This window comes from Columba livia, chromosome Z (assembly GCF_036013475.1).
Source record: "Columba livia isolate bColLiv1 breed racing homer chromosome Z, bColLiv1.pat.W.v2, whole genome shotgun sequence".
NCBI classification, from domain to species: Eukaryota; Metazoa; Chordata; class Aves; order Columbiformes; family Columbidae; genus Columba; species Columba livia.
In genome coordinates, this window is record NC_088642.1 from 15,892,831 (window position 1) to 15,917,558 (window position 24,728).

The 24,728-nt window shown below is 37.7% G+C and overlaps 1 protein-coding gene, 1 long non-coding RNA gene and 1 other non-coding gene across 4 annotated transcripts; 1 reads left to right on the plus strand and 2 right to left on the minus strand.

The window, feature by feature from the left end:
* The first annotated feature begins 718 nt into the window (after nt 1–718).
* On the plus strand, nt 719–21,939 carry AGGF1 (angiogenic factor with G-patch and FHA domains 1). Of its 2 annotated transcripts, none has more exons than XM_065047379.1 (14): nt 719–1,110; nt 1,888–1,984; nt 2,398–2,603; nt 3,427–3,573; nt 4,658–4,846; nt 13,139–13,493; nt 14,148–14,259; nt 15,484–15,535; nt 16,887–16,988; nt 17,347–17,512; nt 17,756–17,838; nt 18,839–18,966; nt 19,882–19,981; nt 20,820–21,939. In XM_065047379.1, the coding sequence occupies exons 1-14, from the start codon at nt 940–942 to the stop codon at nt 21,018–21,020; spliced, it is 2,109 nt and encodes a 702-aa protein (XP_064903451.1). In that variant the 5' UTR covers nt 719–939; the 3' UTR covers nt 21,021–21,939. The 2 variants fall into 2 exon arrangements, with proteins under 2 accessions (XP_064903451.1, XP_064903450.1); XM_065047378.1 differs by lacking the exon at nt 13,139–13,493 and adding an exon at nt 9,215–9,284 and having other exon boundaries at nt 754–1,110; nt 20,820–21,170.
* A 595-nt stretch (nt 21,940–22,534) lies between these two features.
* On the minus strand, nt 22,535–24,213 carry LOC102090292 (uncharacterized). The gene is made up of 2 exons (XR_272194.3): nt 24,010–24,213; nt 22,535–22,947 (listed from the first exon to the last, which is right to left on the minus strand). It is a non-coding gene; the product is annotated as an uncharacterized LOC102090292 (long non-coding RNA).
* On the minus strand, nt 23,170–23,298 carry LOC135577472 (small nucleolar RNA SNORA47). Its single transcript, XR_010469285.1, has one exon. It is a non-coding gene; the product is annotated as a small nucleolar RNA SNORA47 (small nucleolar RNA).
* Nucleotides 24,214–24,728: the final 515 nt, after the last annotated feature.

Here is a 24,728-nt window from a genome sequence, read left to right on the forward strand (position 1 = left end):
ATGTCAGAATTACTTTTCACTTTGTGATGTGAAACCTGGGAGCACGCCAATAGCAACAAACTCTCCCTGGCATGACCAGGTAAAATTGACGAGTGAGGCAAATTTCAGGCCATTAGCAGACTTCTAGCACTTCCAGCAGTGAGACCACCCCACACAGGCCCCGAAATTAACACTCCGATTCTCTTTGGGCTTTTCTGGTCATTCCTCAGATTATCTCCAACGCTCTCCCTGCCACCAGCTGTGCTAGCCCTGGGGGTGACCTCATTAATGTTCACAAATATATAAAGGGTGAGTGTAATGAGAATGGAGCGAGGCTCTGCTCTTCTCGGTGACAACCAATGGTAAGACAAGGGTTCAAACTGGAACACAAGAGGTTCCACTTAAATTTGAGAAGAAACTTCTTCTCAGTGAGGGTGACAGACACTGGAACAGGCTGCCCAGGGAGGTTGTGGAGTCTCCTGCTCTGGAGACATTCAAAACCCGCCTGGACACATTCCTGTGTAACCCCATCTAGGTGTTCCTGCTCCGGCAGGGCGACTGGACTAGGTAATCTTTCGAGGTCCCTTCCAACCCCTGACATTCTGTGATTCTGTGGACGATTTACGATTCTCCTCACCGACCTCCCGCCCGCGGCCGGTTCGCCGGACCAGGCCCTTACCGCCCCGTCTGTCGCCTGGCAACCACAAGCTGGTGTTAGGCGCATGCGCAGAACCCACGCCCCGGCACTTCCGGGTTCTCCAGGTCTTTTCCAGGTCACGCCGTTTTCCCGCTGAGAGCAGTTCCTCGCGCACTGCGGGGGAACGGGCGCGCGACCCCGGCATCGCTGCCCTCGCGCCCGGGCGGGCGCCATGGCCGGGGCCAGCGGGCGGGGCCGCGGCCGCCGCTTTGTCCCGGGCGCTGGGCCGCGGCCGGCGGGCGGACGCTGAGGAACGGGCGGGCATGGCCTCCCCGCCCGGCGGCGAGCAGCGGGCTCTGCGGGAGCGGGTGGCAGCGCTGGAGGCGGACCTGGGCGCCTACCGCGAGCAGCTGGAGCGGGCGCAGCGCCGGGTGCGCCGCACCGAGCGGCTCTACCGCGAGGCGCGGGAGGACAACGAGGCGCTGAGGAGACAGGTAGGGCCCCTCCCGGGAACCGGCTCCGCCGGCAGCGTCTGCCCCCCATCCCAGCTCTGCCAGCTATCCCCGCCGCTGTCGCCCGCCCACCGGACACCCCTCAGCGCCCCGTATCCTGCCGAGCGCTCTGGCCGCGCATCCGCCGGCATGGGCAGGCGGGGCCCGGGCCCCCGGAGCCTGCGCGGCGCTCCCGGCTGCGAGACCCCGGCGAGTGGAGAAAGCGCTGCGGGCTCGAGTTCGTTGTCCCGAGTCGGCGTTCAGCGTTTGCTCGACAGGTGGTGGTGGTGGAGGGGAGAAGCGTAACGTCTTCACTGCCAGAAAGTTGGTTGTGCAGTCAGAAGGAAAAACTACCGTTAGCAGAAAGAAAAAAGCTTAAACGAGGTGTGGTAAAGAAAGTGTGGAAGAACTGCCCAGTGGATGCTGATGGCAAACTAGAGGAGTTTTTTAAATGCCACAGTTTGTCACCACAGGACAGTGCCTGCTGCTTCAAATCCAACTCTTCAGGGCTGGCACCTTAAAAATGACCTTGTTTCAGTGTTTTTTTTCCCCTCCAATATGCTCGCCTTTATTCTTAAACCTTTCATGACCAGAAATTGCGTTTTTCATTATACCAACAATTCAAGTAGGAAGTTGTCTCCTGTCAGAGATCAGCTGAAGCACCTATGATGCATTCAAGTTTTGTTTGAATTATAGAGTGTAAAATAGGCTGATAATCTTTTCTGGCATAGATTCCTACAAGGCAGCATTGTATTCTGTAACATGCTGTTTTTCTTTCAGGTGGAAGAACTCACTAAGAAACTCCGTAAGAGGAAGGAGAAAGATACATCCAGCGTAGAAGTACAGACAGAGGACTATGCTGTGTGGTCACAAGCAGGTAGAGAGGCTGGTGATTGCTTAAACAGACATCAAGAACAGTATCTTCTCCAGTAACCTAACATTGTCTCTCAGACCGTTTCGTATTTATTCAAGACATTCCTTTTAGAACAGGATAAAATTTAGCCTAGTCTGTAGCAGAATTCATGCCATTGTAACCTCTTACATAGTAACATAGTTACATAGTAATCGCACACTTCACACACATGCATGTTTCACCAACTTTTAAAGTACAGTAAAACAAGACATAATTTGTTCAGTAAGAGTAGAATAAATTCAAAGGATCTACCTAATAATTGATTTTCATTAGCTTACATATAAATAAATTTTAACATTTAAGATCCTGAAGCTGCATTGTGTAAACTATTGCTTTGCTAATTTATGCAACTTCAACTTTTATTTTTTCCCCTGCAGATTATTACTACTATGAAAATTATTACAATCACACTGATAGTCAGGATTGTGGATCTGAACTGCCAGTGCAGCACAATCATGAAACTGAAGGCACTGAGCATAATTCCACAGAGGACTCAGAGACAGGTGCTAGTATTCCTTTAAAGATCGACAGCACTGACATTCCTGAAGGTGGAGAAGAGGAAAATTTCATCCGGAATTCACAGGTTGTAGAACTGTTTGGGGTTTTACCAATTCTGGAGTCAGCACTCTAGTAATATTTTATCTCATTTAAAAGATGTGCTTTTGGTCTTGATGTTGTCGTATGAAATTATTTTTTATGATGGTGTGGTGCTGCTGATAACAGACAAACATCCTTGTCCTTTGAAACTAGTGAATGTGTAGTATGTTCTAAGCATAGCATACCCCTAAATTTGTTTTAAAAAAGAAGAAAAAACAAACATCACATTCTAAAACATATTTCCTACATTACCTGGAAGTGTGGTATTCTGTTACCAGCAGAGTATTTTCAGTGTAGCCATGCTGACTTTCTTGAAGCGTACTTTTTTTTCTTCTTCTTCTGTTGATATAAGGAGGCAACATGTAAGGAGAAGAAAGTTATTGAGGAGTTTTATTGGTTTATTTTGGTGTGGGTACTATTTCCCTGCTGTCCAGCCTTCTCTTAGATCGCTCCATCTCACTTAACTGATTTTGTGCCTTGGCGTATAGCAACTGAAATGGAATGGAGAGCAGAAATCTCTATTAGGTATTTACTGAAGGATATTCACTGTGTGTTCTTGATGCAAACCACTTGAATGAAGGTGAGGGGAAAATGAAAGGCACAGGTTAAAGTCCTGGTCCCACTGAAATAAGTAGGACTTTCTCAGTAAACTACAAATAAGTTTTTGCCTTCTTGTTTCGTAGTTCTTGAAACAATCAAAGTCTGTAGAGCGCTAATTTGTTTTATTTAAAATAGGACTTTGTAAAATGTTAAAGATGCAAGGAGGTTCTTTTTAGAAGAAAACTTAATTTCTTACTTTGTGGCATCAGGAAGTAGAAGATACTTCAGTACCAGAGGGTTCTTTGGCAGAGAGCTTGAGAGCTGCTGCAGAAGCTGCTGTTTCACAAACCGGATTTATTTACGATGAAAATACAGGCTTGTATTATGACCATAGCACTGGATTCTACTATAATTCGGTAAGGATCATTTTCAGAACCCTTGGCATTTTTTCTCTATTGCAAAAGTTTTAGCAGTAGAAGTTGATGTTAGCAAAGAAGCAAGATCCAAGCTGGCTTTGATTTGAAAAACATATTACTGAAGACTAATAGTAATGGAAACTTGTTAATGAGTTGTTGAATTATTATTGTCAAATATATCATGCAAGATGTTAATTTAGATTTTCATCCAGTTCTTTTTGATGTCTCCGAGATCTTTAACTTCCTCGGCATTGTATGAATTTTATACTATAAATTTGCTCTGTAACTCTTAAAAAAGCTTGAGATAAAAGAGGACTTGTTTAGAAAAAGACAGATTGCTGAACTAAATCTATGAGGAGTGTGTTGAGAGAAAATACACAAAATACTTGTGCTTCTACTTGAGTAGTGTTACCAACTAGTTTGTTATGGGGAAAGAAAATACTTCTTTAAGAAAATATGTCAGATAGTTGATCAAAATTTCATAATGGTTAATTTCTGCCATATGTTTTTCATTAAGAGAGCTCTTTAAGAAGCTGTGGCCTGTGGGGAGCCCATGCCAGAGCAGGTTGCCTAGGCAGAAGGCAGGTGAAATGTGTGAAAGGGAAGGAGCAGCAGAGACAAACTGTTATGAACTGACTGCAACTCTCCACTTCTCATCTCTCTGCACTGCTTAAGCCATGGGAAGGGAGGTAGAGGAACTGGGAATGAAGGAGTGAAGTAGAACTTGGGGAAAAAAGGGTTAGGGAGAGGTGTTTTGTCTTAGTTCCTCGTCTTCCAGCACTCTTTTAACTGGCAATAAATTATGTTTTATTTTCACCAAATTGAATCTGGCACATGATGGTGATCTACCTGTTTTTCTCTTGACCTATGAGCTTTTCATCTTATTCCCATTCCTGTTGAGTACAGGGTTTGAGAGACCAGCTGGATGGTCGCCTGGTAGCCAGCCAGGGTCAAAGCCACAATGGTTCTTTAGTACATTTAAGTATTTTTTTTTTTAACTTAGCATGAGGTTCTTTATTAACTGTTTCTTTAAACAGTGTCTTTATTTAAGTAATGATAACATTGTTCTTTGTTTCTTATAAAGGAAAATCAACTGTATTATGATCCAGCAACTGGAATTTATTACTATTGTGATGTGGAAAGTGGCCGATATCAGTTTCATTCACGAGTGGATCTGCAGTCTTACCAGGCCTCTGGTACTCAGCACACCAAGGATAAAAAAGGGAAAAAGAAGAGAAAAGAACCAGAGCGAATTGCTGCAAATGAGTATAAGGTAACTTTAGAACTGATGGATAGAAATGCAAAACCTTTTTTTCATGTTGCAGTTTATGGAATGGATGCTTATTTTTTGAAGGATTCAAACATCTTTAAACCATATACAGCAGGTTGGTAACATGTAGCAAGTGTTCAAATAGTTTTCCCAGTGAGTGATTAAGGATGAAACTTTAAACTTGGATTCCATCACTTTTTAAATGTTTATTTTGTTAATAATAAAACTGCATAGATATCTAAAAAGGAGTGTCAGTGAAGCTCTCTGATTAGCAAGGACATTAGAATGAATTTGGAGTACGCTCTGGACTGGACTTATGTCAGAAATTGAGTGCTACTTCGGTGTCTTGGTTTTAAGGTTTTGGCTGTTTTTTTTGTTTTCAGTTGTTTGAGTGGTTTTGTTTTGTTGGGGTTTTTTGTTTTGGTTTTGTTTGAGGTTTTTTATTTACCTGATGAATCAAAAAATGGCTGAAGGTTTTGAAAATACACACACACACACACACACACACACACACACACACACACACACACACACACACACCCTTCTCTTTGGCTCTGTATTCCAAAGTTTTTTCTGTTGACATTTTACCATCATTTAGGATGGATGAAATGTCTGTGAAGTTCTAATTCTTTGCATATTATGCTCTCCTATTGATATTTTATTTGGTCAATACATTTTTGTTGCCCATAGTGTGTGGATAAGCTGTACATTGTAATAAATGCCCATTGTAATTAAGCTGTATCTTAAGTTACAGAAAACGTTATTTCTTTTCTGTTGTTTTTCTTATTACCAATAAAGCATACCAGGTAGTACATAGTGGCCACCTTGAAAAATATTGCTCACTCCTAAACACCAGAAGTTTTATTGTAACAGCTATTAAACCTCAAGAAGCATTTTCTCAATGAACACTGTTACTGATGTTGAATCTAATTTGTATAGTCCTATCTGTGAATTTAGTTTATGACTTAAGATTTAAGTGAATCTTTTGTTTTGTTCAGTTTGCAGTGCTCCTTAGCTTGCATTATTTAAAGCTATTGCTTTAACCATTGTGTAATTTCATTATATAGGCCCCAGTCAAGCTGATTGGTTGAAATCTGAAATTGTTACGTTAGCATAAAAATACTCTGACATAATACTTATGTAGTATCAGTGCAGAGTTTAAACATATTTTGTATCAGGAGTAAAGTCTTCTGGAAGCCTTGAAACTGTTTACATTAAGAACCAGTGAAGCCAGATTAAATAGATAGTGGTACTTCATGGATTACAGATTTTATAAATAGATTGTGAGTAGTGTGGGAGTTTCTACTTTTTCAGTAAACTTAATGTACATCATTTCATTTTGAAAGCTTGAAGAGGATACTTAGCAACACTAAGTGTAATGATCCCTTTAGGCTTAAGAGAGGGGAGCTAATGCAGCTGAAGAGGTTTACTCCTGTCCAGGTTCTGGGCATGCTGTGTGCAACTGCTGAATTAACATTCTGCTAATCTCAAAAGGAATTGTTGATATGGAACTTTATTCATCATGTGTCGGGCAAGCATCATGGCAAGTTTGTAGGAATGAACCCTTATCATATAGTGCAATTAATAAATCTCAAACTTAGTTCTGTGATGAATTGTTACATATTGACCTAAATCAAGTGACATTCAGTGGCATAAATAGCTCTGACCTAACAAAAAATTTTGGCTACTTTTTTGGAATCGCATACAATCCACTTCTGTCATCTGATTATACTACAGATAGCTACTTGCCTTTAGCTTGTTTTATATTGATAATTTTTTTTTATATAGATGGTCTTGTTAACAAATCTTTTTTGTGAAGCTTGTACAGTAACAAGGTAGGAGGTAAACATCCACTTTTTATCATGTGTTTTATTAGTGAACTGAGTGCTTTATTTGTGAATTAACTTGTTTGACCAACAAGATAATAGGAAAAACATTTGAAACAGATTTTGTAGTGCACAGATCTTTGCATCTGTGAACAGTAAGTGAAAGTTAGTGCCATAGTAAGAGTCAAGGCCTTTTCTATTTTTCAAAACCAGAAAAGAGAGAATACAAAGTAAAGCAAGTACTCTACACTTTCAACTTCAAAAATAGAGGAATGCCTTTTTGTCAGTGCACTTTTATGTAAATGCATTTTTAGGATTAGAAAAAACAAAGCACCTTACTGTCATATTTTATGTAGCTGAGTTGAAATACTTTGTTCTTGTTGTGTGGTTCTTGCTCATATAAGAAATTCATTCATTAGTGTAAATAAAAGGTTACGTTACAATAAAAAAATTATTATAATAAAATATTATATTTTTTTGTTATAAAACTGAAAAAATAGTTTGTAAGCTGCACCATCCAGTTCATAGATGCTTCATATTTCTTAGCAATATTGTTGTTATCCAGTTTTGTCTGGTGTTGATAAAGGCACTAATTAGTTGTGCTAGTTATTGCATTATTTACATCCTAAAGCAAACCCAAACATGTCTGGGTTTAAGCAGAACTTTGTACTTTAGGTGTTGTCTGTTGATATGCTTTCCTAAATTCTTAGGCCCGATCTTCCCTATTCCCTCTTCCACTCTCGACAAAAAAAATCTGAAGTAACACCTTCCTTGAATACTGATTAAATTATTAAAGTTGCAACAATTATTTTGAAGATTAGTACTTCATTATTGCTTTTCCATGTTGGTTATTAAATTGTGCTACTAGCCTGAAAAAGGCCTCCAAACATTACCTAATTTCTTGACCCAAGTAGGTTTTACCCAACTTTCTTTTTCTACAGCCAGTACAAGTAGGATAATGGTTTTATTGCCTGGTCTGCAGACCACTAATAGTGGAAAATAAACCAATAAAGCAGGATTTAACTCTGGGAATATGTCATACACCCCCTGAACATTATTATTCTTGGTTCATAAGAATATGCACATGAAGAGGGGGTAGACAGGAGTAGTTACAGAACCTCAAGTACACAAAACACTTGTTAAACTTGTTTTCTTTCTAAATAAAAGGAGTAAATGCAAACAAGTATTGATAGTAAGAATTACTTAAAAGTTGTCAAATACAAGAAATAAGGGAATTTAGCAGCTGCATGTGTAGATTATCACCGCAGATACTTCTACATAGATGATACTGGTAGTTGTATAGTTTTTACAAAAATTGCACATGAGTTTTGAATGGCTTAATCTATTTAAACCAAAGTTTGTCTCTTGAATCTCAAAAAGACCGTAACTAGGCCAATCTGTTAACTCTCTGTTTCTGGTCACAGGACAGTTTTTTTTAGTTGCAGTTTGGTTTGTAGCTATTGTGAAGAACTTGATGTGCTCACCTATCTTACATATAGTATCTCTTTCTAAGTAGTAAGTTGGGATGCTTAACACTACAATGTATTCTCTACAAATATTGCAGCATTTTCAAAATGGGAATACAAATCTGAGAATCTGAAAAATAAAATTTATCTGTTAAAATATTATTGTATTTTTAATTACGTTAATGAGCAAACAAACAAAAAAAAAACTAAAATGAATTCACTTCTAACTACGGGGCGGGGGGAAGGGATAGAAGAGGGTGCGAAGAATTCAGGGGAACTCATGCTTAGTATTTCCTGAGGAATATTCCTAATTTATACAAGAACTTTCTTTAAAGAGATTCTTCTCAGTCACCAAACTTCTGTATTACAAATAGTTTTCTTTTGACTTGTGAGACTAAGTATGCTGCCCACATGCTAGATTTTTGATAGGCAATCAGGAATTTTATTTGCCATAATGAGCCTCTGTGCTGCTCACATAAAGAGAGTGGGCGGAATACTCTGAAACTTTCAGGCATGTAGTTCAGTTCCAATGGTAGTGGTAGGCAAAAAAAAAAAAAAAAAAAAAACAAAACAAAAAACAGTGGGGCAAGAAATACCGTAATTATCTCCTGTACAAGAAAAACCTTTAAGTATATAAATTTAGAACAGTTAAAAAAAAAAAATCACAAGGTAACATCAATGATAATGTGATCTGTGTTCCAATATCTAGATCCAGTGCTTCCATACAGGTTGGAGGATAGACTCTGTGCAGGACTGATCATGTAGTTCTACTTGCTGGATTTGGGCTGTTAGAAATACATAGCAACACTTAGATGCAGGGTCTGACGTAGGCTTTTTTTTTTTCTCAGAAATTACTTTTACAGTTATTCTTAAACTACCATCTAATAAATTTTATTTCAGTGTAGTGCTCAAAATTAACTTCTGCCATATTCTTTTCCACCACAAAGCACTCTAGCTATTTTGGTAGGAGATAAGAGGCCTATTTCCCACAGAACGCTTCAAGAAGTGATTTTTTTTAATTTTTTTTTTTTTTTAATCACATGTAGTTTACTTTTTGCTGATATTCATCCCATCTTTAGGTACGTGAGTTGACAGACACCATGGCTAATCTGAAGATTTCTTCTTTTGGATTGGCAGCTTCTGGTGAAGGTAGAGTTCAGACACCAAACACACCAGTCTATGGATGTTTACCTTTAACCTTGATATTTTTATTAGAGGAAAAATAATATCTAGTAGTTGATATTTAGGTACCTATTTTCCTAAGGGATTTTTTTAAAGTTATTTGATCAAAATCAGTTCATCTACAAAGTAACTTTGAAATGGATTTAAAACAATGTATAAGTAAAACATCTGAAGAAAACTTTGATGGCATTCTAAAATATTTATGAAGAGACATATTTAGCATCACTGCATTAACACAGGGTGAGCTGGCTAAAGAAACTATGCGTTCTTTAGGTAAGGCTAATTTATATTTATGTTTCCTGTATTTCAGAGCTGTCTGGCAGTGTATAAAATGGGTTCTTTATGACATAGGAAGAGCTTTATTCTCTCTGCCTTTTAGTTTGATTTTTTTTTTTGCATTGGGAATTCAAGTATTGTGTAGGGTAGAAGACAGTAACTGATGTACTTGTGAAACGGTGCTAGCAAGTGAAAGCTTAGTCATCTGAGTGAAAAAGCTATTTTAAACTGTTTGAAAATGTTTCTTTAGCAAAATACTGAATTTCAGATTAATACTTCAAATTGAAAGAGTCAGTGCTAAAGGTCTAATACTAAGCCCTTTAGATGAGGGCATTGAGTACCCAGGGTTCCGTTAAGTCACCTACTGAACTTCCAGCAAACTAACAAGCAAGAAGACTGCATTTCTGAAAAGTTGTATTTTTTATATTTACATGTTTTGTATAAAATACATTAATTTAGAAAACAATACAGTTTAAACAGTGCATTTCTTAGAATTAAGCTAATTATGCTCGCAATAATTTTTCAAGTTCTAATTTGTAGGTATGCTGAAGAATTGTTGAACATGCATGTTGATCAGGCATAATGCAGAAAAATGTGAAGTCTTGAAAGACAAAATGTCTTGCTCTGTCACAGTAAAGCAAAAAGTATAGTTAAATGCTTAAAATATTTTGAGTTTTTCATTAAAACCTCTTCAGTGACTATGGTCATTCATGTATATTTTGTAAGTATGCCAATCTGCACTTCAGAAGGTTGTTACCAGCAGTTTGTGGTCTATTCTTCATAAAGAAAAGCCATCCATTCACATGAACGTGACTTGTATCCCATGAGCAGTGATCTTTTAAGAATTACATATTATGAAAATCCTGATTTCACTTGCACCTGTGGCTGTCTTTGTCAGGGATGCGGAAATACGAATCAACTCAGCCCTGTCGTTAAGCAATAGTTTATTATGGATCAGATTTATCCCACTTCTCAACTTTACTCATGCTTAGTGAGAGAAAAGTCAGTGATCGTATTATCATATCCAGTAGATACAAAGTTTTTCATGGCTGAATCAGATAGAGGCAATCCATATCCAACATATGACTGATGAAGTAGGTATACTCACTATTTAGATCTATTAGGCAAAGTGACATACAAAGGAATATATGAGCCTTATACCATGGTATAACAAATATGGCTGTAATAATGAGATTGGGATGAAGAGTTAAATATCTTGACCTTCAGAAACGAAGTGCATTGCTAGTACTTGTTAGGTCAATCAGGATGATATTTATTGTGTGGAGGCAAGGTATTCGATGCTTTTTGAGTAGTTACATTTTCATGCATGCTACATATGTTTTGTGTAAGTACTAGAAGCCATATATAATGGAGAAGGATTTCTTCAGCACAAGTAAAGACCCCCTCAAATGCTTTAATAATACATTCAGCATCCATAGAGTTAATTTTTAGATATTAAGATGAGCATTTTAATACAAATCTGAAATCATAAATGGCTCAAAATACATATTCTTTAGGAATACAATTTTTAAATCCTCAATTTTGTACAAGAATTTCTAAATGCACAGATTACGTTCTTATCAGTACTTAACAGAACTGTCTCATTTATTTGTTTTCTTAGTAGTTGGTTGTAGTGATAGTGGGGAAAATACAGAAACTGCTGAAAACAGGCTTAATGGTCATATTGGCAGAATGTATGTACAGAATTCTTGGTCTGTCTGTAAGAGTGGTTTTTTTTTTAAAATTCCTGTTTCCAACCCAGAACAGTGTCTGCTCTTTAGCTGCTAGGCTTTGAAACTGCATATTTTTATTTTCTAATTTAGAATATCTGAAGTGATGCCAAAAACAAGTGTTACTGGATTCATTGTGGAGAAAGAGCTGAGTGGTTGGAGCATTATACTTGGGCATCAGTGCATCACAGTCATCTGTTGCTTTGCCTGAGTTGTGATTTGAGGAGACTGTTTAGTTTCTCTGTTTTCAGATTAGATTACTGAAGTTTTGGTAGCTCATAATATTATGGTAAGAAATACATATAGGATTGCAGAGTACCTTGGTATGTTGGGTATCAATCTAATATCCATACCAAACATAAATATAGACAAAGATAAATACACTGAAAAATAATCCTTAATGTGATAATCAGATTTGCCAAAAAGATTTCTAATGGAATTAGTTTGTTTAACATGTATGAACTGTGTAGTCTTACTTTTGGCAGGATTACTGTGTCTCTCTTTAGGCAGTGACTTTATGATCCTGTTCTTTCTTAGTTCCAATACTTCGAGGTTTCAGGGTGGGGGGCTAGTGCACTATAGAGAAACCCTAAACAAACTATTAGTCCTTCAGTTTTAACTGCTATAGCATGAGGTATTTTAAAATTTGCTGATTGTTTCTAAGAATTTGCTTATTGAAAGTGTTTCAGAAGTAAACTGTGAAGTCCCATCCAACAGCTTCCCTGCTGGGCTGAGAGGAATTCTTATGTTTGTCTTACAGCTGTGCCACTGATGAGTTTTTACAATTCTGAAAAGTGAAAGAGTGTTAATTTCCATGATGTTAACACTCATGTTAATTCATGTATCCTGAAATGTAAACTGCTTTATACAAAACCTTACTGAGAAAAGTCAAGGATTTTTTTATTTTAGCTGCTGTTGCTATGTTTGGTACAATTCAGGGCAATTGAATGCATTCATTCTGAATCCAAGAAGGCAAATAACTTCTAATCTGAGATTTTTTTTTATTTTTGTTTTTTTGTTTTAATGTCTTAAAGCTGTTTCCCTCTCCCACTCTTGGTGGTCATATTAGATTGGGTATTACATTTTCAAGGTACTCTGGCAAAATTATTCTGAAACTTAGGTTTCTCAGTTAAAAAAAATGTTGATGGTGGTTTTTGTGTTAATGAAATCAAGTGGCAATGAAATAACCTGCAATGATTTAATCTGTCTGGTATTCAATGGATAAATTTGTTGCAGTAGAAAATGGATTACTAGTAGAAAGGTTGCACATAGTATAAATGAAGTTCTCTACAGTATTTTGATGAAAGGCTTTGTTAAACTGGCAGTCTTGAAAGGAGGAAGAGCAGGTCATTAGGCGAGCATGGGTGGAAAAAAATGAGAAGACAAAATCAGGAGGAAGATATGATGAAGAACAATTAAAGAACTTTTTCAAAAGTTGCAAGAGTTGAGTAAGAGAGGGGCAGAAGTGTCACAAGAGCAAAACTGGAAAATATTCAAGAAACTGTTGCACAAGTTTTAAAGTGTGGACAAGGATCTTACTTTTGTACGCAGAAAGAGGAAGGAATGTGAAGTTTAGAAGAGGAATGCAGTCACTTTCTCAAATAGAAGATTATTTCAGTCATGTCTAGTAGAATGTGAAAATATTTCTACCGAAATATTCTGTTGATTGCATGCACTAAACTTTCTGGAAATTTAACCATTTCTTAATAGTTGCAAAAATAATTCTTCCTAGTACATAATGTACTTACAGGCTGATGGCAGACTTTAGAATAACTCAATCTGTAAAGAATGTAACATTTTATAACTCCCCTCCAGGATTTGGACACAGAAGAGCAGAAATCATCTAACAGTCTGAATTGCTTTTCCACTACTGAGCAAGTAAGTTCTGCTGAAGAAGAAGAGTCTCCAAATGTAAGAAAGAAGACTAAAATGGACACAAAAGCCCGAAACAGTTTAACAGCTAAAGAATCAGTTTCTACAGACAGTATAAATTCACATTCACGCAAAAGTACACCAGATACTGCAGCTTATACAGATGACAGTAGAACAGCAGACACGGAGAGTGAGCCAGAAGAAGGTGAAATTACAGATTCTGAGTGCGAAGCCTACAGCACTGAGGATGAAGTAACAAGTGAAGAAACTGCTGATTCAGAAGACTCAGAAGATGAAGGTGAATTATTGTGGCTTTTTTGTATGATATTAGTGTATTTTTCCAGGATCCCACTAAGACCAAACCACAAGAAAGCAGTTTGGATAATTAAAAAAAAAGTGCCTGTGACTTGAAATACTTTGAATTAAAAAGTGTAATACGTTACCAGTGTTTGTTTCTTTCTCAATACTTGCACAGTAGCCAGGAATAAGTAGTGGTGTTTTCCTAAAAGCTGTTTAGGGGTATAACATCCTGTGCTTGTGTAGAAACCTCAGTGGTAGGTTTGTGACGTAGTGAACCAAAAGGTGCTGCCTTTTCTCAAAGTAAAATTGTGTTCTAACCTGTTACGAATAATGGTCCATGAAGTCATAACATGCTAGTAAATTCTGTAAGTGTATTTATAGCTCATTGCTGTAACTAAACAGTTGTGCACATGTAAATACCAAGAATTAGGAAAATATTTTTAATACTTTACTGCGCAGCCTGCCTTTGAAACAGCAGTCTCATCAAAGTTTTCTCTCAGGTGTGCTTATACTTTATTTTTTCTGAAAGTTGCATAGGAGTCAGCCAGATAATGGCTGACCATGTATCATTTGTTTGAAAGTTGTGGACTATATGGGTAAAACCGTAATTTGTTGGTACTAATGGGTTTGTTTTGTTTTTTAATAATTATAGAAGAAGAAAAGATCTGGCCTCCTTGTATCAGAGTAATTGTAATAAGATCACCAGTTCTACAGACTGGATCACTTTATATTATCACAGCCGTGAGACCTGCTACAATTGGAAGGTAAAACTGAATGGAATTGATTATTTCTGAAACTGTACCTCACTTCAAAAGGTGTGGGTTGCTCGTCCCTAGTCTTCATGCTTGTCCTCCTAGCATGCAGGAGGTGTGAGGTACTCTTGAGTTATGTTAGCCCACAATAAGAAATTTAGGTCATGTCACATAACGTCATGCTTGCTGTAATAATAGCATATGCAGTTAATGTAGCTCAGCACTCATGCAAATTTGTTGGTGATAGTTGGATCTTGTGTCTGAGTCCTAGTGGCAGCATAGTGGCTAGACACTCTGTGAAAACTGGAGGTTTTTTTCTGGAAAGTAAGTAAACTTTTTCCTGGATCACTACGTTAACTTATTTTAGAAATGGAAGAACGCATTTCAGAAATTCAGGATCACGAGGAAGTATATGCTGGACTTCCTCACACATTTGAATTCCAGTGGAGTTGGTTCATTGTTTTTAAATAATAGGTTGAGGTTTGTGCTAGTCTGTATGCATTTTTCCATTTCTAATATTAAAAAAGAAAAAAAGCTGGTTTGTTCATTGTGGAAGCATTAATGCTTTCTCGCTTAGTTACTGAAAACCTCACCACTTTTCAGCTGCTTTTATCTAATGCTGATAGATGTGGTTTGACTTGCTCTTGTAGCTGGAGTTTTCTAGATGCATTTGTGTGAAGATTAACAGATGACAATTCTGCTTGCAATTTGCGTATAGGTCCTTTGCTAGCTGCATTGCTTCTTCATCCCCTAGTATAAGAAACTAATGCACAAATCCATTCCTCTTACTGCAGCGGTTTTGACAACAAAAAAAATAATCTATACAGATTCTTTCATTGCTTGTATTACCTGCCTAACACTACCAAGAATTCAACTTAAGCATTGAAGACTGATGCCAGAATGCACTGAAGAGCCTGAAGGATGCAGAGTGCAGACTATCATGTAAAGACCTTGTACAAGTATAAAAGTTCAGATAGAAATGTCAGGTTTATAGATAAAAATGTAGTGGTACAGCTTTATCATATTCATTACCTACTGTGTATAGTTAATAGATGGAAGAAGGGACCTTGAAGCAAGTCTTTACACTGTATATATTGCAGTGCAGTGTGTTACATCTGTAAAACTCCCTGATAGCTTAGAAAATAAACATAAGGTGCAACTGAAGCACACCTTTTGTAAGCCACTTATTAGACCTATTTCTACGAGTCATGATTTCTGTATCAACTTCCCTTCCAGAGAAAAGGATGCTGGACACACACTTCAGATTCCTGAAGTTGGAGTCAGTAAGGTAACTCTTATTTCTGTCTGCTGGAAGGTAGATCAGTGTATGAATGAAGCTTTAGATTTTATGGCTTTAGATTCTGCAAAATGATATGTTGATTTTTTAAAAATAACTTTTAGAATGAAATTTGAGTTTAGCCACCTTTGAAATTAAGAAAACTTACAGTATTTTACTGAATGGGAATTTAACACAACCAACAGTGTGATTTGAAAGTCTAGAAAAGCTAATTTTTTTTTTATTGGAATTTTACTAATCCACAGTGTCATGCACAGTAAAAAAAAAAAAAAACAACCCACCACACCATAATATGAATCTTGAATTTCTTAGTTACTGAACTTGAGGAAAACTTATTAGTCTAAATATTAATGGTATATAAAACATTGATGCCAGCTAGTTAGAACTTTGTCATAAAGTAATCCTTGCAGTTGAGCTCAGAACACGTTAGTGAATGTAGCAACTGCTATTGCTCAAAGATGAGAAGAGACTTGTTTTAAATGAACACGTTCTTCCCACATTGACTTTTTTTTTTTCTCTACTATAGCAAAAGGGATCTTTGCTTGTCAAATTTGAAAATGTCACTTTTTTAGACTTCTGTTTTTACTGGGAGTCTTGGTAAGCCAGAGAACTTGATGTCTTGGTTTGCTCAGTGGCCATTTTTTGACGGTAGTGTATATCTTTGAGTTTGGCCAGGAGCTGTGTTTTCTCTGTTCTCTGTGGCATTGGGAGGAATACCTATATATAATTGCAACAACAAAACAAAAAAATTAGATTGCTAGTCTCAATATCAGAAAGGATAAAAAAAGGACAGCAAATGACTGCTAGATGTGTCCTGGGCATTAATATGCAGGTGAAAGTCAATTATGGGAAATTTACAGAAGCATGGCATTTAGGGAGCTATTTTAGATAGGAAAGACCAAGTAAGCTGAGGCTGTAGGATGAGAATCTTTTTTTTTAATTAAAAGAGAAAAAAATTGGGGTGCTGTAACATAACTTGCAAGGAAAACAAAACACTTCTATTTATGAGAAGAGTTTAAAATGCTGTATTATTGAATCTTGCAGTCGTTTAAGTAAAGCATACTAGCCATATTGAAAGTATATACTTTTTCAGTACTGAATTAGTTAATGGTCAAAATAGTTGTATTATTAATAGTATACCTTAGCTCATGCTGTTGTGGCCCACTAATTCTCATTTTACATGGATGAAATCAGAAGGTGTTGAACCCTATTAACTTAGGGTACCAGAGCCACTTATTTAAAAAGGCCTCAAAATATATTCTGAAATCTTATGTTCAAATAGCATGTAAATTGTGAAGTATTTGCTTAATAAGGACATTTCACTTATGCTTTTACTTATCAGTTCCATGCAGAAGTGTATTTTGACCATGATTTGCAAAGTTATGTTCTTGTGGATCAAGGCAGTCAGAATGGAACAGTTGTTAATGGAAATCAGATTCTCCAGGTGAGTACCTGTTGTTAATAGTGCTGTCTACATTGCAGAAAGCTGTAGCCATATGTCAGTTTTACATACATTATGGAAAATCACCAGCAATGTCATTGGAAGGCTTCTTTCATACATAAATGTCTTCCTTGGTTCCCTTCTATATTTAGCGCCACTTAAAATGCTTCATGTTTGGTTTATATTAGGAAAAAATCCACTATGGTTGCAGTTGCTGGAGTGAAATACTCATTGTAGTTAAATAGTCCGCATTGTGAGACCAAACTGAATTACTAAATTATGAGCAGTAGTCACGAAACAGACTTCGTACCCTTCATTGGTAATTAATTAACATGGCTGCCAAAACTTTCTTTTTCTGTAGCCTAAAACAAAATGTGATCCCTACATCTTGGAGCATGGAGATGAAGTGAAGATTGGTGAAACTGTGCTTTCTTTTCATATACATCCTGGCAGTGATACTTGTGATGGATGTGAACCAGGACAAGTCAGAGCACATCTTCGCCTGGACAGAAAAAAGGAATCTTCTGGTTAGTCATGTTATCACAGGACATGTTTTTTTATTATAACTCTTTACTTTATTAACATAATAATTATTTGAGTTTTCTTGCAGTTTTCTTGTCAACTGGGATTAGTTCTACAATATGTGATGATGTATTTTCTTCTTGGTGATTGCATCTATGGATAATGTTAGAACAAAATTTCTCATGTTTCTGTTTCGAAACAATGTTACATTATTAATTAGAAATTCAATCCTATATTCTTCCTTTTAGTTTGCCCAGCGCTTAGCAAAGAAGAGAGGGAGTTAGTCAGAAGAAAAGCATTAAAACAGATACGGGTAAAATATGGTTTACAGGTGAGTTTATGGTAAAAGTCGATGGTTTCAAGTCTACATCTAGTGATTCCTGTTTTAAGCCATAGACTACAGTGAATAAGAAAAGTTCTCAGGTGCACTCAAACTTGAGCCTGGTAGTTTAACTCAAGCTTGTATTTTGTACGCTAAATAATTATTTACAAATCTGTCTACAGAGAGAGATGGTGGTAACAGGGCATGGAAGCTGTGTAAAAATTTTAGGAAAATAAGATCCATTCCAAGGTGTACAAGATTCCTCATCCTTTTGAGGTTAAGATTTCTTAAGACATTTCTATTTTTATTTCTGCAAATTAAGTTTGCAGTAAATTGCAGTGCTATCTTTTATTTGGAAAGAAAAAATAATGAAAATTGAAAAAATGATGGAAGGAGGAGAGAAATTTAAGTTTTTAATTCCTCTTTACAATAGATGAATGCCAGCATGAATGTACAGGCAATATAGTATGTAAATATTTAAGTCACTTCTGATTTAGAATTTATTTGAACTATGGGGTTACATCTAGCACTTCTAATAAGTATTTGTGTGGACAGCAAAATGCCATAATTTCTCTAAAATTCTTCAGCTACCAAAATAATATTGATATGGGATGTATATACAGGCTTAGTTCTGTAATCTATTCTGAAGAAATAGTTGCTGAAGAGGCTAAATGTTTAAACAAAAAGTCAGTGGCATGTCCATATGGTTTCTGCTTAATATGGTGAGATTGATTCTTCATACCAAGAGAAAGATGCAAGAGAATCTGTTAATTTACTTACAGCCTCTGTGAAATTAATGAATTAGGCAATATTACATTATTATGTGATGATGGCAATAATAATATCTTACAAGGTATGACTGTAAGGTAAGAAACTACTAAATGAGAATTGTAACAAAAAACTATAAAATTTAGAATTAATGAAATAAGCAGAAGCAGTGAAGTTATCAAAAATAATTAATTTAAAGCCCACTTTCTCTGTCTTGATGGAATGAAATCTGCTTATAAAGAACATAGAGTATGAAGACAACAAAGCATTGAAGAATCCCAAGTACAAAGACAGAGCAGGAAAACGCAGAGAGACCGTTGGAAGTGCAGGAATCTTCCAGAGAGATGATAGTCCAGCTTCTGTTCATATGTAAGTTTGTTTTGGGGATGGTGGAAAATTCTCTGTGTCCTTCCCTAGTGAATCTTAAAGGATGATAAATTGAGAATTAATTACTAGCATACAGTTTGTTAGGTTATGAATTACCTATATATAATGTGTTAGGAGAGGTGGAAAATGGTTATCTATTCTCACTTGCCAGTTCATATGCTCTATTAACTTTTCACCTTCTGTACAGAATCCAACTTGGCAGTAAGGATGCTTAGATCACATTCTTACCAACTCAAAAAATCAAGGAACTCCCCACCTGCACTACTGACTCCTTCAATAGTGTCTGTTTTTCAAGTGTCGCAATTTCTGTTTTTCCTATCCACTCACAGTAATGTACACATGCAAATCTTTCACCTGCAGTTTCTTTCATGGTCAGTATCCAGCGTATCACAGAATATCCATTTACATACTCTTAAATGACACTTTAATATTTTTCTTTAATTCTTTGCTTCTGTAGTTGCTTTTTGGTTGTTTTGTTGTTTGTTTAAGAAACATGAACTTGTAGGTGCTTGTAAGTTAGTACAGGGAAGTGTGAAACAATGCAATATTAGTGTTAGGGTGATGTAGTGATACTGTTTTTTACGTAATGTAGTCAATTCCCACCCATGCTGTATCTTTTAACTCCAAAAGTAAGCAAGTAGTTAAAAAGGAGTTTTAAGAAAGTTGGTATTGACCAGAGGCTTGGCAAGGCTTTGATAACTGAAGATACTAATGGAAGAATGGGCAAAAGGTTGTACTGGGGTCTTCTGGGCAGCTCTTGATGGAGTAGGAACAGAATAGTAGTTCTGGTTTCTAGAGCAGCATATGCATGCACCTTTGTGTCATTTGCTGTTTGAGTAGAGAGTGTACACTTGGTATTAACTCTTACTTATCAGTTATATTAAACTTTCTTCAAAGTGAAATCAGCAACAGCAACAAAGGACATAAAATGTTGGAGAAGATGGGATGGAAGAAAGGAGAAGGCCTAGGCAAGGATGGTAGCGGTATGAAGGATCCGGTAGGTCTCTCTCATTTTTACTTGAAAAAAAAAGGAGTAGAAATGTATTTGCAGTAAAAAATGTCAAATACTAAGCTGCAATTCACTTGAAACATTTCAAAAACCAGATTAGGAAGGATAATCTTAGTAGAACTAATCAAAAATATTTTTTTACTTGATTAATGAAGTATTTTGAATTTTTTCAGTTATTTTGTCCTTTGAATGGAAAATCCCCATAATGTCTGTGTTTGTTAGGAAATTAAGCAAGGGAGGACAGGCAGCTTCAGGGCATGGAATTAATAATCTCACATTTTAATGCACAGCCTGGAGGAAGAGTAAAGTAATTTTCAATTATGTGCATTCAAGATGGGCTTATGGTGGAATCCTTCACTTTCTCTGAGGCCGATGTAAGCACAAAAATCAAGCTAGATGATGGGCCATGAGAGACGAGAATCTGCCTGAAGTCACTAGCCAACGAGTTCTGGGCCTCTGGCAGCCATGTTAGCCCAATTTTTGTCACCAGAGATGTGTTGTCTTTTGGCAGTAGTGTTGCTCAGAGCAACTCTGCCTCTTGTCAGACTGCCCAGCACAGGGCTCATGAGCTATTCACTCAGTGAGAAGTATTTCTCAGTAATGTTAGTGGCAGGTGACATTATTCAGCACTCTAGATCGTAGTTCCAGAGCTGGTGATTTGACGCATCATTTTAAGAGTACTTTAAATGTCCATGTGGGATCTACATACAGTAGAGCCTTAAAGAGCAGCACTTGCGAAGGGGGGTGGAATTACTATGATAAAGTATGATTTAAGGTATTTAGAATAACTAACTTGCAGTTACAACAATATTAATGTGTTTGACAGATCCACCTTCAGTTACATAAGATGCATGCGGGTTTGGGTACCAGTAGACCATCCTCAATTGAAGATGTTCAGATCATTCAGAGCAAGAATAAAAAGAACTGGGATAAAGCAAGAGAAAGGTTTGCTGAAAACTTCCAAGAACCTAAATCACAAAAGGAGGTGCCTAAGATTACGTCTTGGGTTAAAGGGACTGTAGAATAAAGTATTTTGTCCCACAGCAGGGCAATTCCTGTGTGTAAATAGTCAAAAGAGAATTTATTTTTATTCTTTTTTTCTTTTGCTAAAGCAAAAGTTTGGTGATATGTAAAATACAGTTGTGGAAAAAATTATACAAGATTAACTCTGTGTTAACTGGTTTTCTGTAGTCCTGATGCTTTTATAAAAACACATTTTTAATAAGTGAATGGAATTTATGGGGATATTCAAATTTAACTACTTGAAAGTGATTCTCATCATGAGCAGGAAGTTTCTTTAACTGTGTTTTTTTTAACACAGTTCTTCATGGAAATCAAACGAAACATCTGTTTAAAATGATACCTTATGACCTGAGCAGTGGTTTAAAAGCAAGGTAAAACAAACAAGAAAACTCAAATCCTCCAGACCGCTATGAACAGTGAATCTCATATTGCCTGTTCCTTTCCTATATGTTTACCCATGATTGCCATGAAATTATTTACAAGAGGTACACCACTCTAAAATTCATACAGTTCAGTACTGGTCACATGCCTCAGCTTACCTTAAGAGGGGAAAAAATATTTTTAAATGATTCATCAGTACTGTTCAAAAATAAATACTGTACTCCATGAAATAAATCACCAGCATTGGTGAAGAAAACAATGTTCAGACTGCTTATACCAAAATTTTCTTCTGTGAAGAACTTGCCTGAGATTTGTTTAGTAAATCTGTATCATGCCTTTAAAAGAGGAGGTATGTTTAGAAAACTGCTGTTTGTGTGCATTATTTGTTAACTTGTTCGGCTACATCCATTGCTGGCAATGGAGTTAATGCAAGAAAAAAAACTCAACCAGCCTATTTTAGTGGGGAACAACTGCCAAACTGAAGCTAAAAGCATGGTATTTATTGAAATGTTCCTGAACACAATAAATCATTGTCAATTTAAGCAGTGTTCTTGATACTATCTTTTGTATGTACGGGATAGGAGTGCTCTTCTGAAATAAGTAAAGCTTAATCCTGTTTTATTCAAGTTAAAATTCTCATACTTGCACAAGCAAGGAAAAGTTTGTAGTCTCACCATCCTATTGGATCATACCTGACAGTGCTGGACAGCTGCCTGTGAAACTAGGACAAGTTGCTAGCTATTTACTTAATATAGCTTCAGACACACAGTACAAAGCAAAATACTCAATCTGTGTTGAAACATTAAAGCACTGAAGTGTAACATCCTAAAGCACACCATACTTCAGTAGTATAAAGTTGAAGATACAGTTACGAGCAATCTGCCTGCAGCAATATTACTTAATTAGAAGACAAACTAAACTGATTTTAAACAGTTTGTTTAGTCATAGTTATGAATTATTGGCTTACTTTGCTGTTGCATTCCTTTATATTGACAACTTCACATTATCAGAGGCTACCTATTTCTGGCTGTGAAAAAAAAATGTTCGTTATGAAACAGCTACATGTTAAGTTTTAATTCACTGCATATCTAAAAAGGCACTTCTGCTATTAGGAGGGGGAAAAAAAAGTCTGTATGCTCAAAGTTTTTGCCTTTTATTCTTTTTTTAAGTTGATCTCTGTGGTTTTAATAGTATGTCAAACTACAAATCTCAGTCTGAAGGGACAGCAATAGATCTTGTACACACCTTAGTCGGAACATTAGCCTTCCTTTTCCCCAAATATGCAAGTAACAGCTCTAAGAAAAGTGAAACACTGGTTTATTGTTGCCTTGTGAAGAAGAACCTTGAAAGGATTTAACTGAGTTTGTATTTCTTTAAGTTTCTGAAGACATTCTTTGCTTTCTGTGAGAGGTCATGGTCTCATGCATTCAAGCACCGACTGCTTTCAGTACTGCAGTTTCCTCTTCCACCAAACAGTCCCATATAAAGCACTGAAGCTTAGCTGCAGTATCAGTGTTGATGTGACAAATTCCATTCTCTCTGGATGCTGCCTAGGAACATGGAAAAGGGGTGCCATTAATACATAGCATTGTAATGAAACAACTGAAAATAATGTCTGGCTAATCTGTATCAAGCAGGTTGTGAGCCTTTATTGAGTAGGAAGACTTGTACTGAGCTAAACGGGGCTTTTTCACATCCTACCTTAATGACCTCTTACAGAGTTTTAAGTAAGAGTTAGGTGAAAGCCACCAACAGTGTGCAAGCCTTATGTGCAAATGCAGTACTGCTTTCCCTCATAGCAGGAGGGGAACATGAGTTGCCATTGCACTATTATAATTTTGGAGGCTATAACCAGTAAGATGCAGCATAAAGTTTCACTGTCCTACCTTCTCAGTCCTCCAGCCATCCTGTTGTCTTTCCCAACTTACCATAGTTAATATTCATCATTTAGTTGAAGTTGCATTTCTGTACATCCAGGGTCTCATTTTAGCAGTTTACTGTGTATACATAAATAGTGCTAGTGAATATATATAATCTTTAAGCTGTTAGACTAACATTACATTTATCAGCTCATATAAACAAACTATTTTCTGTAGTTCTAACAATGAATTTTGCAAAGCACCAACTTAACAAATGAGTTTCTGAAATTTGAAATAAACTAAGAAGAGTAGGTATGTTCACATTTTCAGCGCCGAACAACCCACGTGGCAAGTAAAACCGGAGTGCACATTCATCGCGTGAAAGACAGTGGTCTAAACACCTCTGAACTATTGTACACTTATGAAATATTTTTGCAAAACATACCACAGATGAAACCGGAGTTTCTGATCTAGGGAGAGCAGACCCTTTGCTGCTGCAGCTGGTTGTACGAAGTGTACCTGACTGGGGCTTTCAGCCATAGCAGCAGGAAGACACATCAAACATAGCATCCTGTTATGAACAATATGTTTTTAAATGTGCATGCCGACAGATGTTTTTCCACATGGACTTTTTATGAGTGCTGCCTACCTTTGTGACTACAGAAAGTGCTATTTTTTTCTCATCCAGTTGCTGGCTTACAAATGTCTTTCATCTGCATCTTATTTTAATCTGGCAATAGTTGATGAACATACCTGTGCAGCAGTTTTGGTGGCCCAGCCAGCGCTGATCTTGGCACAGCCTCTCATCCGTCTGTGCCCCAGTGTCTCCGTGCTACTTCAGCACTGCCGACAGGGCACACGCCGCCTCTCCTGCTGCTCCTCAAGCTTCTTGGTTAAGGCAGCGGGACAAACGAGGTTTTGGCCCGGGCGTCCCGCCGGAAGGGCCCTTCCTTCCTGCGCGCACACGCAGCTCCGTGCCGGGGCAGCCGGCCGGGCCCGTCAGCGCCTCCCGCCGCTTCTCCCCCCCACCCCGCCCCCAGCCAGCCGCCCGCCTCAGCCGCGGCTTGGGAGCCCGGGAGCCGCGCAGCCCCGGCGCCAAGCCTGCCCTCCACGGGCGGCTTTGACACGCCGGACGGGCCGCCGCCATTTTGCCTCGTCCCGCCCGGCCAGCGGCGGCACCGCACGGGTGTGGCCGAGGGAGGAGCGCGGGCCAGCATTCTCGGCTTGTGTTTGAGTTTAAAACTCCTCCTCCTCCCTTGTCCCCTCCCCCAGCAGCCCGGCCTTCCCGTGGGCTCAGGGGAAGGCAGGGAGTTGGGGTGTTCACCCGAGTTGGCGGCTGCTGTGGTACCGTGGAGCAGAAGGCACAGGGAATCCATCACAGCAGGACAACGTCACCAGAGGCCAAACAGCCACAAAAGAAAACAACATCCATAGATACTCGTTTAAAAGTACCTCTACACGACTTTGTTTAA

Excerpts from the sequence above, each read along its gene's own strand:
- AGGF1 (XM_065047379.1), top strand. The coding sequence starts at position 940 with ATGGCCTCCCCGCCCGGCGGCGAGCAGCGGGCTCTGCGGGAGCGGGTG. Across the intron at positions 1,111-1,887 it reads ACGAGGCGCTGAGGAGACAG|GTGGAAGAACTCACTAAGAA; the intron begins GTAGGGCCCCTC and ends TTTTTCTTTCAG. Across the intron at positions 16,989-17,346 it reads ATGGAAATCAGATTCTCCAG|CCTAAAACAAAATGTGATCC; the intron begins GTGAGTACCTGT and ends CTTTTTCTGTAG.